The 12,197-nt window shown below is 41.6% G+C and overlaps 1 protein-coding gene across 2 annotated transcripts in view; it reads left to right on the forward strand.

The window, feature by feature from the left end:
• Positions 1–11,438, forward strand: part of NKAIN2 (Na+/K+ transporting ATPase interacting 2) — a 787,284-nt gene extending 775,846 nt beyond the window's left edge. The window contains exons 6-8 of one of the 2 annotated variants that reach the window (XR_436449.2): positions 7,008–7,089; positions 7,719–7,807; positions 11,150–11,438. Coding sequence is in view for 1 of the 2 variants with exons in the window: in XM_006778438.2 (XP_006778501.1) it covers positions 7,008–7,089; positions 11,150–11,159 (92 nt within the window). In the remaining variant the exon portion in view is untranslated. The remainder of the gene's footprint in view (positions 1–7,007; positions 7,090–7,718; positions 7,808–11,149) is intronic. The other variant, XM_006778438.2, reaches the window with a different exon arrangement.
• Positions 11,439–12,197: the final 759 nt, after the last annotated feature.

Here is a 12,197-nt window from a genome sequence, read left to right on the forward strand (position 1 = left end):
CGGGCCATGGCCCCCAGCGACCCAAGCTCCTAGCCTCTCCTTTTTTTCTTTTTTCTTTTTTTCAGTGCCTCCTTGAGCGGAGGCCAGGGCAGGCTGGAAGCAGGTATCTGGAATTTATATATCTTCTATAATTGAAACTTTGTAGCCTTGAGTGAAGCCCATGTCTGGCCAGGGCAGGTGGGAAGCTTGGCTTCCTCCATCGCCGAGGGAAACCCAAACCTCCTGCTTGCTCCAGTTCCGTGGCCACTGCCATCTTAGTTGGGTTAATTTGCATGCCCGCTCCTGATTGGGTGGTGGGAATGGTTTGTGGGTGTTTCGGAGTGATGGAGTGATGGTTAATTTGCATCTTTCTCTTTTATTAGTGTAGATGGCTCTCTCACCCTAGTCATTTTGATGCTAAAATATATCCTCCCCTCTCTCCTTCTGCTCCTCTAGGCCAAAGAAACAGCAGTGGTGGCTTCTCCCTGTTGGTATCCAAAAAGTTTCTTTAATCTCACAGGACTCAGGCATCAACTCACATTCTAGATCTCCCATTAAAGGTCTTTACTTTATTATTGTTCAAGGCCTTACAAAGGAAAGGGTAAAAGCACTCAGTCAAATCTCACTTAGAAATTTTATCAGCATCTTCCATACTCTAATTGATTGCCTTTTTTTTTCCCCGCTCATTCAGTAAATGCATTCGAGGGTCTTCCATGAGCCAATCTATGTTCTGGGGCCTGGGGCTATAGGAAAAGTAGTAAACTGTCCATCTTATGCAGTTACATTATAGTGGAGAAATCAACAAATAAACACGTACATTTACTACTTGTCAGGTAAAGATATATTGCAGTAAATCAAAATAAAGCCCAGTGAGGATAAATAAATTCATGATTTATTGGGGGGGGGGGAGCAAGGAATCACCTGAAACTAATATAAAATATTGAATGTCATCAATAATTGAAAAAAAATTAATGACAGCAAGTCCCCAATTTGCTTTGCACCAATTTCAGTTACATTTCCCTTTTTCCAAGCATGTCCTGGTCCTTGCCATTTATATGTGCCACTTGTAAATTAAATACTACATTTCCAAATTAAGCCAAACAACAACTTATTCCTGACATTCCTTTTTGTTCTGGTAAAGGTAACAACATTCTTCTAGCCAACTAATTTCTAAGAATCAACTTTGAATCTTGCCTTTTGCTTCCCTTCCCTCATATACAAAACCTTAGCATGTCCTAGGTTTTCTACCCCTTTCTCTATTTATCTTGTACTCATTGTCATATTTTTTTTCTCATCCTCCTAATTCTAATTCAGGACTTCAATAATTCCTCTGTCTTTCACATTTTATAATAAGCATTGAAATAGCAGAGACAATACACCAAGTAGCTATAAGAAAAACATCTCTCCTTACTTTGAAAAACATTGCTGTAATCAGAGATACACAAGATGGGGCTGAGAATATAAATAATTTCTGGGCGGAAGGACTGCTTAAATGTTTATATGATGTCTGCACAAGTTATCAGACACAAAGGAAATGAATAAACCTTGAAAGATGCTTGCTATATCACCTCTTAAAGGTACATCACAGAAAATCAAAACTTATTTGTAACTATCACTGGCAAATCCAGCACAGGTGGGTTTTTGTTTTGATCATGGTTCACATCAGAATATTCTGAGAATATTAGATTGGAGTTTGGAAGAAGACGAAGGAGTAAGTTTTCTATAAAGAACAGATAAAAGTTACTAGAGAATAAATAACAAAGGTAGACATCTACAACCAATAGAGGACTCTGACCATTAAAAGATTAACGCTAGTGGGTCAGTTAGATCCCATTTATTCCTATTCCTCTCCCTCAGATATTTAGGAAGACATCCATACAATTACTCAGAATGAATGCCTGTGGAAAATGACCTTACCTCATTCTGTTGTCTGTGAACACAGGCATGTATATAAAATAAAGTACAGGAAATATGCCCTTTAATTCTGGTTTAAATTTGACACCCCCATCCACCTACCCAATGAATGAAATGGTAAAAACCCATCCTAGTTACATTCAAATCTTCTTTTCTCTTCATGGCTAATAAGAGTAAGCCCCGGACAACTCAAGCTCCATTTGCAATGCATGCTAGATATACCTCATTTTCCCTGCAGCCTTTTCTCATGTCTTAGGAAGGCACATTGCTCTGGACTCAAGCTTTGTCTCCCATTTTGGGTCAAGATTCTATCCACTGGACTTGAAGATTTATCTTTGTTTCTTCAGGTTATCTCTTGGTTTACTCCATGATCTTTGGCTGATAATTACCATCTGCCTTTTTCTTCTATTCATCTGAAATCCTGAGGGGAGGCGGGAGGGCCTAAGGAAATATTTAAAAATAATAACACATTAACTTGAGCTTGACTTGGATCTCAATACCAGTGGCGGAGATGCTACTGTTTACGCCTACTCTGATCTTGAGCTACTCTAAGCCACTCTATTCTCCAGGGTGAGGACCATCCCACTGAAAGGGAACCTCAAAAACGATAAACTTTAATGCTGTGAAAATCCTCAGCAAACTATTCCTCAAGTACAGTCTTAGTGTTCACAAGAGTGAACCCAAATGAAAGAGAATTTGGGCTCCATCTTCAGCAAATCCCAGTCATTGACAATAATTTCTCAAAATACAAACTGTAAATATAGTTGCCATTAAATTGTTATTTAGCTCTTCTGGTTCTGCTTATATTAGCTAATGTATAAATGTGGGTAATTCAGAAAACACAAGGTGTTCATTCTCTTTTCACTCATCTTCTATAAAATACTTGGTATGGCTCCATAGTTGTCCCACATTAAATAATTTCTGTCTTTCTTTCTCCTACACTGCATAGGCTTAGAATGAGTCCTGATTTCTTTCAGGGGCTTTTAATTTTACTTTTCCAAACCATATATCTCACCCAGAACTGTATATTCCTTATCTTCTTGTATCCTCAAGCTAATAGTATGAAGTAATTATTATAATTCCTACTTTAAGAGCAGTTAGGTGATTTGTCTGAGGTCACACAACTGGCAAATGGTCAAAGCAGTATTTGAACCATGATCCTTCCAACATCAGGGTCTCTGTTTTTTTCATTATACTATTTTAATTTTTATGAGAAGGGAAATTCTGCCTTAAAAAAAAAGTCACAATAAGAAATTATATATAAACCATAAAAAGACATGGAGGCACTTTAAATGCCTATTGCTAAGTGAAAGAAGCCCGTCAGAAATGGATACACACTGTATGAGTCCAATTACACGACATTCTATAAGATAATGTAGACAGTTAAAAAAGCAGTGGTTGCACATGATCTCACTCATTTGTGGATATAATAAACAACATAAACTGATGAACAAAAATAGATCCAGAAACACAAAAGCATCTAACAGACTGTCAAACCTCAGAGGGAAGGTGGGGGCAGGGGTGGTAAGAGATCAACCAAAGGACTTGTATGCATGCATATACACATAATCAATGAACAAAGATAGTAGCGGGGTGAGGTCATGTTCTGGGAGGTGGGAGTGGCCAGGGAGAGGTCAATGGGACAAAAGGGAGACATGTAATACTTTAAACAATAAATAATTTAAATTAAAAAAAAACATCAGTGGTTGCTAGAGACTAGGGGAGAGGCAGAGATAAGAAGGCAGAGCACAGAGGATTTCTAGGGCAATAAAACTGTTCTGTATGATACATATCATTATACATTTGTCAAAACCCATCCTAATATATAAAAATTCAGGGTCAATAATGTCCAAAATGACTGAAGGCTCAACCTAGCAGAAGTAAGTCCTGCAGTCAGTGCTGGGTTGACGGGGCGACGCAGCACTGACTGCTGAGGGGGTTGCAGATCAGGCCCGGAAAGAGGCCTGGAGAGAGAAGCAGGGTCTGATCCGTAGCCTCCATGGCAGCTGTTGATCAGCCCTTGCCTCTTTCTTTCTCTCTGGGCCCAGCCAGCAGCTGCACCTCTCTTTCTCTCCAGACCTCCCTGGAGACTGCTGATTAGCCTGGCCTCTCTGATCAGGCCCAGAGATAGGCCTATGACTGGCATAGAAACCAACCAATCAGAACCAAATCTGGGTGAAGTGTGAGGAGCCAATGGCTGCCTAGGAGGTGGAGCTTTTGACACTGACTGGCATAGAAACTGACCAATCAGAACCTAATCTGGGTGAACTGGGAAGGCAGAACCTAAGGTGGGGGCTGAGGAGGGGTTTTAAGGGCAACAGCTGTTTGGTGTAAGGTGTAAGAAAGCAGTTCAATTTTTTAATGACTGGTTTGGCAATATAGTTCATATGGCCAGCTATCAGTTCAGATATAGGGATTAGGTATTTTTGTCTGCCAAGAGCATCTCCTCCTGATGAAAAAGGCTTTTCCCCCATTTAAGCAACCCTATCCTACATAACCTATCTATACTAATAAAAGGGTAATATGCTAATTAGACCAGGTCGACCAGCCATCTTCGAGACATCCAACTTCCTTCCAGACAAAGCCATGTTGGTGGGGGCTGAGGCAGAGGCAGTTAGCGGCAATCAGGCCAGCAGGGAAGGGCAGTGGGGGTGAGATCAGGCCAGCAGAAGAGGGCAGGTAGGGCAATCAGGCAGGCAGAGGCAGTTAAGGGCAATCAGGCCATCCGGGGAGAGCATTGGGGGCAAGATCAGGTCGGCAGGGGAGGGCAGTTGGGGGCGAGATCAGGCCAGCAGGGGGAGGGCCGTTGGGGGAAAGATCAGGCTGGCAGGGGAGGGCAATTAGTGGCAACCAGGCCAGCAGGGTAGGACAGTTGGGGGCAACCAGGTTGGCAGGGGAGGGTAGTTGGTGGCAAGATCAGGCAGGCAGGGGAGGGAAGTTAGGGGTGATCAGGCCAGCAGGGGAGAGCAGTTGTGGGCAAGATCAGGCTGGAAGGGGAGGGCAGTTAGGGGCAATCAGGAAGGCAAGCAGAGGCAGTTAGGGCCAATCATGCAGGCAGGCAGGTGAGCGGTTAGGAGCCAGCAGTCCCAAATTGTGAGAGGGATGTCTGATTGCTGCCAGTCAGACATCCCCTAAGGGGTCCCCAATTGGAGAGGGTGCAGGCTGGGCTGAGGGACCCCCCCCATGCACAAATTTCGTGCACCGGGCCACTAGTAGATTATAAAACACCAGGAGTGAACCCCAGTGTAAACTCTGGACTCTGGATGGCAATGATGGGTCAATGTAGCTTCATCAGTTGTAACAAAAGTTCCACTCTGGGGGAGGTTGATAGGGAGGTTGTACATCTGTGGGGACAGGAGGTATATATGAACTCTGTACTCTCTGCTCAATTTTGCTGTAAACCTAAAACTGCTCAAAAAAGTAAAATCTAATTTCAAAAAATATTTCCCCACTAAACAGACAAATAGAAATCATAGATTTTATGTTACTTCACGCCTTGCTCCACTTTCTACCCGTAACACTTAAGACATTATAAAGAGAACAAAAATTAGTTAAAACCAAGCCAATAGAATAAGATACTAGAAGTATGAATATCCGAGGGCATCCTAATTCAGCCTGTATTTCCCTTTCTTTCTCCTTCCTATCATCTATCTGCTCATCCTTTTGGTTGTTTTCATTTTATTCCCACCACACAACTTCTACAGCCAGGAATGGAAAAAGAGAAAACAAGAGCAAACATTTTCACAATAATCTTAGTTTTTATGGTTCCAGTTACCATTGCTGCCAAGACGCAGTGTGTAAAACAATCGTTTATTATGCTCATGGATTCCATGGGTTAAGAATTCAGACAGAGCACACGGAGGATGGCTTGTCTCAGGTCTGTAATGTGAGGGATCTTAGCTGGGAAAACTCCAACACTGGGCTGACTCAACAGCTGGGGGCTGCAATCATTTGGAGGCCATTTTTCCTCACATGTCTGGGTGTTAATACTGGCTGGGACCTCAGCTAGCTTCACAGCCAAAATACATATCCCTGGATTCTCCATCAGTCTCTCTGTGTGGGCTAGTTTGGATTTCCTAGTTTGGACATGGTGACCATGTTCTAAGAGAGAGCATCCCAAAAGAGCAAGAATGACGTGTATGACATTTTTATGATCTTGCCTTGGGAGTCACATTAGTGTCACTCGTAGCATACTCTATTGGTCAAAGCAGCCACAAAGGTCTACCCAGCTTCCAGAGGGAGGGGCATAACCCCAAACCCCTGGATGGGAGGTGTGTCAAGATCACATTGTAAGTACATATGGAATAGGAGGTATTGGTTTTGGCATTTTGGAAAATATAATCTACTGCAATAACTCTTGTTATATTTTATTATACCTTAAATATCTAGGTATTGTTGCATTTGAATGTTTGGTTAGACATTGCTCCTCATCTTTATTTGTGATTATCTGTTTCAGATTATAAACCACATGATGGCAGGGACAGCCATGTTAAGTTCATTTTCATGAGCTCCAACATAGAGCCTTATACTTGACAACCATAGTATACAGCATTATGATGCAATTGCTGATAGATACATGCACTTGAGCCATCATTATTTTTTACATGTGTAATGTGTTGCAGCTAATCTCTATAAAAAGGCATATAGCATCTTTACAATTTTGTATTGATGAGAGAGAGAGAGAGAAGAGAGATTTGATGTTCCACTTACTTATGCATTCATTGGTTGCTTCTTCTTTGTGCCCTGACCGGAGATCGAACCCAAAACCTTGGTGTATCAGGATAATGCTCTAACCAATGGGATACACAGCCACAGCACCTATAGCATGTTTAAAATGCAAGTGAGTCTTGTTACAAAAATTAGATCTTGGTAGCTTGAGAGGAGTACCTAGTTCTTCCAAGTGAATAGATTCTTGTAAAGCAATAATAGAATCTCACAGGTGAGTGGGGAACCACTTCCTTGAGGAAACTATCTTTTTTTTTCCTTCTGCGATTAGTCACTTTCTATTTAATAGATTATTAAAAGGTGTATTTGAGGAATCGGTGTAAGACCTTGATCATGGATTTTGATCTCTTCTGAAAAGTTAATTAATGAAGGCAATTGTCCCTTTTCAGTTGATTTCATAGGTGGCTTTGATTCTTATGGCTATCAAGGGCCTCAGAAGACATCTCATTTACAACTGCAGCCTATGTACATGTAAGTACTTTACTTGGGTGGTTTTCATATGGGGTACCACAAGATGGTGAAGGAAATTTCTGTGGCACAAAATAGATGGCATGCAACTTTCCTTCAGTTATATACTTTAGCATTTCTCTCCTATTCATATCGTTTTGACTGGGATAACTCTGATTCCATTTTCTTCATAATTATTTTAAAATTTAACTTAGAAATGCCACATCTAAAGTTACCTTAAGTCTTATATAAGTATCAACTACATGGCTAAAAAAAAACAAACCTCTAATTGTATACTAATTTTTGAATTACCCAAAAGTTGCATATACTTAAAATCATATAACATTGTAGGTGGTTATATGTGACTATATATAAACCATATGTTTTGGTTTTCCCAGGAGAGTCTAGATTTACACAGGTTGTCCTGGTATAATTATTACCAGCACCCCCAGTTAGATAATAAGTGTTATTGTCACTCAAGTTAGATACAGTGTTTAAAAAAAATCAAAAACTGAGCAATACTTTATCATTTTTGTGATTTGAAAAGTGAAAATGAAGCCAAACTATTAACACTGAAACCTATCAGACCCTTAACTCTAGCACCCCAGAGAGCAGATATACGATCAGAGCCTGATTTTTATATCTGTGTTTAGGCAAATTCCCTTGGATAACAACTGATAACAAATTCTATATATCAGCATCAAGTGATATGCTGAATTGCAAGCGAAGATCAAAATAGAAAGTAAGATTCCAATTCATTTTGAAATGTGAGCTTCTCTCTTTGAAGATATGTGTTTGTTGTCATTGTCCTCCACCATTGAATCATTTTTCCTTTTAATATTGTTAGTTTGTAGGATAACAAGTGTGTTTTTGGAGTATTTCTCTGGAGAAATTAATCTTTATGCGTACCTTTTCAGCTTCTTTTTAAAAGGGGAATGATCTATGCAGCATGCCTCCATTTTTCTTTGTGTCCCTTGTAGTTGTTCCCTGGAAGATCTGGTAACTGATAGAAAAGCCTCTATCAATTCAAATATCAGGCAATACTATGTGTCATTCAAATCATTTCTTCTGTAAACAGTACTTCACATATCTCCACTTTTATATCTCCACAACACTGTCTCAATTCTAGCATTTATGGCCTTAAGTTTTCCATTCTTGTTCTTTTTTTAGAACCCCTATCCCATCATTCTTGTGGCCTCTAAATTGACCTTCCTAAAGGACCACTCTGATCATTTCACTCCCCAGTCCACAAACTATCAATGACTTCCTGTTACATACCGAGCAAAGTCCAAGCTCCTAATCAAAACCTGGAAATCTACTCAGATCTGGAAGGTTTTGTTGAAACATATCTCTTCTCCTCAACCCTTAATAACTTTTAAGTCCCAATCATATGCAGATGATGCTTGAAGATGCTAGGAAAATGTAATGATGAATAAGAATTGACCCCTATCCTCTTGAAGCTTATAATCTACTAGAGACCTGGTGCATGCAATTCGTGCACAGCGGGTGGGTGGGGGCATGTCTCAGCCCAGCCTGCACCCTCTCAAATCTGGGTGCAAATGCAGCCCTTCTGAAAAGAATCCCCCAGTGGGATTGGGCCTAAACGGGCAGTCAGACATCCCTCTCACAATCCAGGACTGCTGGCTTCCAAACACCTGCCTGCCTGCCTGCCTGCCTGATTGCCCCTAACTGCTTCTGCCTGCCAACCTGATCATCCCCTAACCACTCCCCTGCCAGCCTGATCAATGCCTAACCGCTCCCTTGATGGCCCAATTGCCCCCAACTGCCCTCCCCTGCAGGCCTGGTCGCCCCCAACTGCCCTCCCTTGCCAGCTCAGTCACCCCTAACTGCCCTCCCCTGCCGGCCTGGTCCCCCCCAACTGCCCTCCCCTGCAGGCCTGGTTGCCCCTAACTGCCCTCCCTTTCAGGTCGGTCCCTTCCAACTGCCCTCTCCTCCTGGCCATCTTTGACCACATGGGGGCAGCCATCTTGTGTGTTGAAGTGATGGTCAATTTGCATATTACTCTTTTCTTAGATAGGATTATTAGTAGGAATAATGCTTATGCTAACCAGTATTACTCATGGAAAGACTTTATCAAATCACAAATCAATATACACTGTATTTCATTCCCAAAGGATTTCCTCTGTAAACACTATATGTCATATAACACCAGGCCAAGTAACATGTAGCAATATGTTTGTGCTCAACAGTAAACCAGGGCATCTACAAGGCTTGCAATTGCTTGCTCTGACAATAGCACATAACATTTTTATCACACAGCATTTCATTGTGCTGGTTAATAGGAATGATCAATAAATGTGATCAAGCTACAATAAATTAGATATAACCACTTATGTAAGGATCAGCTATAATAATAACATAAGAATGCTAATTATACATAATCAAGTATATCAGTTCAAATCAAGCATTTATAATTCTAATGTCTTTAATGAGGGGACTCTGCAAATTTTTTATCCAGCATTAAATTCCTTGAAGACAAAACTTCTTGTGATTTTATTAAATAGAACACTTTAAATACTAAACCAAAAATAGTAAAAGTAATGCTTTCTTCTTTACTTCCAGGGAATAGTAAAAATTATATAAGAGCTTTCAAGTCTCACTGCCCATGAAATAAGTTAAATGTTCAATGGCATTCAAATTTAGGAAGTTAGAAATATTTAAAATATGTAACAACATATAATAACAAAATATGACCACTATCCCTTCCACAGAACTTCCCCTCATCACTTAGTATTTGAGTGGCCTCAAATACTAAGATTTTTTTTACAGATGAGGGAACTGAGTCAAGTGGAAGGAAAACAAGGTCACACAACGTGTCAGGTGTGCAGCTCCAATTCGCAACCAGCTTTCCGGCCTCTTAGTTCGGTCTTCTTTCCAAATTTATAGAGAGACCATGAGTCTGCTCTGGCGTTACATTCCCTGATTCTTAATTGACCTATTTCTCCTGCTTCACACTAACTTAGCTGCCATGCTTCCATTCATGCATTCATGCCTGCGCCCCTGCCCTCTTTCTGTGTATCTTTGATCTCCTTTTAATTTCACATTAGGCAGTGTTGAATAAAGAAGAGCTTTTTCAACTGTGTGGACCTCAAAACTCAATCCCCGGAGAGCCACCGTCTACTCAAATCCTATGACAGGGCGAAACCCATTCACACATAAGCCTCACCCCCTGCTGAGCAGCACAGGCCCAAGCATCTCCTATAACTTTATCCTCCGGGGTACCTTCTCCCGTCAACCGGCCACAAATAAGTCTCGTAAAGTAAGAGTGATTTAACATCATGGGCCTGTCAAGCACCCTAACAATCTTGTATAGCAACAGAAGTAAGAGGTGTTCCTTAGGAAAGGAAATGCTTAAAAGCAATGTGCCATTTTAGCTGTGGGGCTCCCATGGTCCCCGGCAAATCTTCTGTTTCCGAGGCAGAGCTTTGAAAACACTGCCCACCTGCCTTCCATCACAGCCGTGTACCCCTCCCTGTAGCCCAGGAATAGGCAGTCCTTTTTTTTTATTTGGTATTTTTAGTAGATGTTCTTGGCCTATAAATCTTCAGATTATATATCTATAATCCACCTAACAAGGAAAGGTTATCATTATTTTGTTTTTATAGTTGGTAAACCTCTTTGGAACCAGCAATAACTATGAAGTTTCTTCACCGAAACATTCCCAGGTCCACAAGTTAATTTTCTAACAAGTGGCTGCCTGGCCACCACAGACCTACGTGCCATAACGAGCAGAGATGGGTGTGGGCTCCCCGCAGTGTAAACCGTGAGAAAGTCCCCTGGCTTATTAGACACATTTGAAAGCATCGCATTCTTGCTGGCAGCCTAATTCTACAGCAATACGTAGTCATTGTATTTGTCCCCAGAAGTGGATTTTAAATTACCATAAGCAGCCTCTCCATCCAGGAGATTGCACTGAGAAAAAAAGGGAAAGTGTCTATTTAAGGCACAATTGGGCTTGGGTCTTTTTTTTTTTTACTTGTTCTTGTGCTTAGAGAGTGGAGAAAAGGTGCTGAGCTTTCACTCTTGATTAAAAAACGTCTTTTTTTCTCTCTTTCTCTCTTAGGTCGAAATAATACATATGGCTTCATAATGTCAGCTCCTGGACCTTACAAAAAAAAACTTGTTTCGCAGTGGCCTCCTGCATTTTATGAAGAGCAAGAAGCAACTGAGTTTAAGTATACATACATTTTGACAAAACAAACACCAAGCCTCACATACCAAACACCAAGCCTCACATACATTGGGGCACGCGTGCGCGCGCACACACACACACACACACACACACACACACCAGTTCCACTGGGCCTCCTCTTCCTAACTGAAACAAATGTGCAGGACACGCCCAGCTCGGATTTCCTTGAAACAGACAAATGTGCAGGACACGCCCAGCTCGGATTTCCTGAAAGCAGGCTTCTTTCCCCCAGGCCTTTGCAAAGTTCAAAAGGAGACGTGTTGGTGCCCTCTGCTGGCCGTCACTAACTCCTCGGCCGCTCAGCCCGTGGGCCTCTGGGAGCTGTCAAGTCATCCAGGGCAAAGTATCTTGAGAGTCCTGTCTTCTGCACTCCAGACATCTTGATAGCACCACGGCTCCGTAGGCAACAGAATTGCAAACACCAACAAACAAAACGTGCCATGATGATCTGGTAACCAAAGTCTGAAATGGCAGGTTGTTTGCCCTAAAGGCTGTCCCGTACATACTTGCCTTAACCCACCTAAGTTGTGCGCCCGAGAATCTCAGTGCAGACATCCCCAAGTCACTTCCTTTAGGCTAACACACTGCTATTAATTCCGAATGAGTTCGAGTCTGTATGTTTTATGTCAAGAAACCAGACTGAAGAGCCCAGCAGCTCCAGTGTGTCCGTGTACGAAAACTGCCAGCTGTCAGCAAAGTGCTTTACCATTGAGCCTCCACAGTGGCCAAAAAGAGACAAGTACCAATAACAACAACAGTCATCATCATCACCTTTATAATTCTTAAATATGGGCTTCTGATGGGGTTGGGCGGGGGCAAAGTAAAACTTAATAATCTACTAACATCATTTATCTACTGGAAGCAGAATGGCATAACTCACTGACTTTATTTATCGCTACCTAGGTGCTTTTATAAGTAT

Source organism: Myotis davidii, unplaced genomic scaffold (assembly GCF_000327345.1).
Source record: "Myotis davidii unplaced genomic scaffold, ASM32734v1 scaffold147, whole genome shotgun sequence".
NCBI lineage: Eukaryota > Metazoa > Chordata > Mammalia > Chiroptera > Vespertilionidae > Myotis > Myotis davidii.